The following is a 3,308-nucleotide window of genomic DNA, read 5'->3' as shown; positions in this document are numbered from 1 at the left end:
TCCCGGCCCCAGCTGGGAGCGCGGGGTGCGCCGGGACCCGCGCCGCGGCGGCGCCGCGCGACGACATCCCAACAGCGTGCCGGGGAGCCGAGCGGCCTTGACGTCACCGCCCAGGATGTGGCRAAGCGTTAACGGCCCAGCACCTCGGGACGGTTGGTTGACTCAGAAGATGACGAGGCTCCCCAGGGTCAGCCCCATGCACAATGGCGCTCGCGGGAAGGAGCGGCCCGCGGCCTCCCGGGCACGGTCGCCAGCGCAAGAAAGAGCCAAGTCTGGGTGAGTTCCGTCTTCCAGGAGGAATTAACAAATATGATGTCTCCAGCGCACGGCCACCCCCCCATTTCCTGAAGATAAAAGTGTTTGAGAGCGCGCACTCCGGCGCTGCTATCTTAAACAAACACTCCCAGGGCCCAGCAAACCCTTTTCAGGGAGCCCAAGCAGCAAGGTAAACAGGGCCACTTGCTCAATCCCGCAAAATGCCCAGCACCCACTGCAAAGGGCCGAGCTGCGGCAGGCATCCGCGCCCTGGCGCAGGGCCAGGGAGGGACGCTGTGGGTGGGCAGAGCTCCACGCTCATCCTCGCTGCCTTAATAACACGGCCACGAGCCGTCCTGGCGACTCTCCGGCAGGAATTTCCCGGAGTTTGCAAGGGGTGCTCCCGGGGAGCAGGGCTGGGGACTGCGCTGAGCCGGACCCCGCGTGCCCACGCACGACCCCGCAAACGTGCATGCAACCAGCTCCGTGCCAGCGCGCAGAGGGTCTGGCTCCCTGCAAAGYGCGCTTGGCTGCAAGCTGCTTTGTTCGGGGGCTGGCGCTTGCACCGGCACACGGCCGGGAGCTGCCCCGCGCGGCAGCTGTTTCCCCCAGGGGCTTTGAGCCCATCTCTGCAGGATCCTCATTGCTGTAGCCAGCCTCGCGCTGGCCTGGAGCGGGGATTTGGGGCATTGCCCGCGGGCACCCGGACATCGGTCGCTTTAGGGCGTGCAACGGCCAGCGTGAACTAGAGGGGCGACCCGCCTCCTGAACCCCTTCCTCTCCCCKCAGGTCCGCCCCGGACGGAGGCGCTGCACGTACAGACCTGCCGGCGCCGAAGCAGGAGCACCACTAACGCTCCCTTGCTGCGCCGACTGTATAAACGCAACTGTGTGGCCTGTGAGCGTGTTTTATCTGTGAAACACTGAACGCACACGTTTCGCTTCCAGATTTAGCCCTGTATCAGTTCCCAAGGCAGATATAGATTAATTCAGGTTTATAGCTTAGACAAGTAGAAACTACAGCCTGTTGCATAGATAAGTACCGGGAAGGAGGGTGAACAAGTCCTGCTCTGGTTTGACTGAGGCTTAAGTGTTTGGGTTAAACTTAGGGGGAAACAGCCTGCAGGTTTCAGGGTTCACGCAAGCTTTCTGCTGCCTTGCTCCAGGCCAGGGACAACCTGTCCTCCTCTCCTGCCCGCAGGGATGCAGGGACAGGGGTCCCCCCGGGTTCAAGGAGAGCTGTGGGTTCCCGGTGCAGAGGTAGGAGCGGTGTAGGCAGGGTTAGGCTGTGGTTTAAGTTTCCTTGTGCAGTTTGCRATGTGGTGGGAGGGGAAGATGCTCCCGGCTCCTCTGCAGACTGCCCCCGGGAAGAGCCGGGGCTCGGCTGCTTTCTGTTCCCAGCTCCATCGCGGTCCTTGGGCAGAGCCGGCCACCCTCGTGGGCCTCTGTTTCCCCTCCCAGGGTGTAAAGCTCCGTGCGGGGAGCCGATCCCCACCCCAGCACCACCTTGCCCCCAAGCATCACACGGTGCGGCTAACGCTGCCGGCACCACTGCAAACCCAGCGCTGCGCCCGCGGGCAGAAACRGACCCAACCGCTAACCAGGGCTGCGGAGAGGAAGGCACTTCTGCTCGCACCGTCCCAGCGGGAGCGGGATCTCTGCACTAGACATGCGGCAGGACAGGACGGATCAGGCGGAGACTCCCCAGCTCCCACCAGCTGGGCAAAAGAGAGCATCTGGATCCCACGCTGGCCCGGCCCACCCGCATCCCCAGCGAGTCCCAGTGCAGCTCTCACTGCACGTAGCCCAGCGCCATGCGGGACACGCTCCGGTCCCGCATCCTCCAGCCCCTCTCTCAAGAGCACCGGGGAGCCGGGCTCCGTCGCGCCAGCTGCCAGGATCTGCTGCTCCACCAGCAGCACCGGGACGTGGGACCACAGTGCGGAGGCAAGGGGCACTCATAGTGCTCTCCTGGCATGGCACCATCGGTTATCCGACGCTTGCAGAAGAGGAGGAGGAGGATGGTCCCGCAGGCCAGGTGCCATGCAGGCTCACTCACACTCCGCCTGCTCCCCAGCACCCTCTCCCGGCCTCGCACCCRGGAAGGGGCCCAGGGAGGGTGGAGGATGCAGGGGAAGACAGAGGGAAGGCAAAGGAGGAGATGCCAACTGCTGGAGCCTGGGAAATGCTGGAGCCCTTGGGAGTTTGCAAGAGCCGGTGGAGGAAAAACCACGGGTCAGTGGAAGGGACCAGCCCTGCCCTKCCAGGAAGCTGGTGTAAATCAGCACCGCTGCACCGGGATCGCTGCGAGTCAGGGGGCCAAACCCCCCTCCTGGGCAAACCAGCCACCTCGAGTCCAGAATTAGCCTAGCGGGGACACATTGCTCTTGCAGAGGGTCTGAGCTGCTGCTGGAAGGCGCTTTGATCCCACTGGGTGCTGAGCACCCTCAGCTGTCCCCGGACCCAGCGACGGTTTCTTTGTGGGGGCTGAACCCGTGCAAGGACCCCTGCAGCCCCCCGCGGCCCGGGGGTCCCTCCCTGGCTGCCCCGGGCACGGCTGGAGGCCGTGGGGCAACTTGGCAGCACCCGGGTGCCCAGGACACCTCGGAGACGCAGAGCCCGCTTCAATCACACCCCTCAAACAAGCAAACAGCCCGGCTCGCTGCTCGAATAACCCGCACTAAGCAACCGGCCGGGGGAGCCCGGTCCCCCCTCCCCGACCCCCTCCCTGTCCCCATCCCCGGGCTGCAGTGGCACTTCCTCCGCCGTGCCCCCTCCTCCCCACGTCCCCCCCTTACCTGGCTAGGAGCCTCTGGCTGGTGGGTGCCTCCACCGTAGCGTAATAGTGACCGTACAGGATGAGGGAGGATGTTAAACCGGCCAGGAGCAGGAGGCAGAGGCGTCTCCAGCGAGGGGACCCCATGCCGGGCAGCGCAGCCACCGGAGCAGCGCAGCCGAGCGGCGCCCCGGCGCGGACGGGCAGGTGGCGGCAGGAGACCGGCAGCGCTGCCCACCCGGCGCCGCGTCTGCGCGGGCTCCGCCGCCCTCTCGCCC

General features: G+C 65.5%; 1 protein-coding gene and 1 long non-coding RNA gene across 2 annotated transcripts in view; one reads left to right on the top strand and one right to left on the bottom strand.

Annotated features, from left to right (window-relative positions):
* The window catches only part of ST6GALNAC2 (ST6 N-acetylgalactosaminide alpha-2,6-sialyltransferase 2), a 14,279-nt gene extending 11,031 nt beyond the window's left edge, over nucleotides 1-3,248 (bottom strand). Inside the window, exon 1 of the mRNA XM_026090471.1 lies at nucleotides 3,053-3,248. Within this exon, the coding sequence (XP_025946256.1) occupies nucleotides 3,053-3,177 (125 nt within the window). The 5' untranslated portion in view covers nucleotides 3,178-3,248. The remainder of the gene's footprint in view (nucleotides 1-3,052) is intronic.
* Nucleotides 136-1,151, top strand: LOC112977747. The gene is made up of 2 exons (XR_003257626.1): nucleotides 136-276; nucleotides 1,045-1,151. It is a non-coding gene; the product is annotated as an uncharacterized LOC112977747 (long non-coding RNA).
* Nucleotides 3,249-3,308: the final 60 nt, after the last annotated feature.

This window comes from Apteryx rowi, unplaced genomic scaffold (assembly GCF_003343035.1).
Source record: "Apteryx rowi isolate R43461 unplaced genomic scaffold, aptRow1 scaffold_86, whole genome shotgun sequence".
Taxonomy (NCBI): Eukaryota; Metazoa; Chordata; class Aves; order Apterygiformes; family Apterygidae; genus Apteryx; species Apteryx rowi.
The sequence above is the reverse complement of the archived record's forward strand: the minus strand, read 5'-3'. Positions and strand labels throughout refer to the sequence as shown.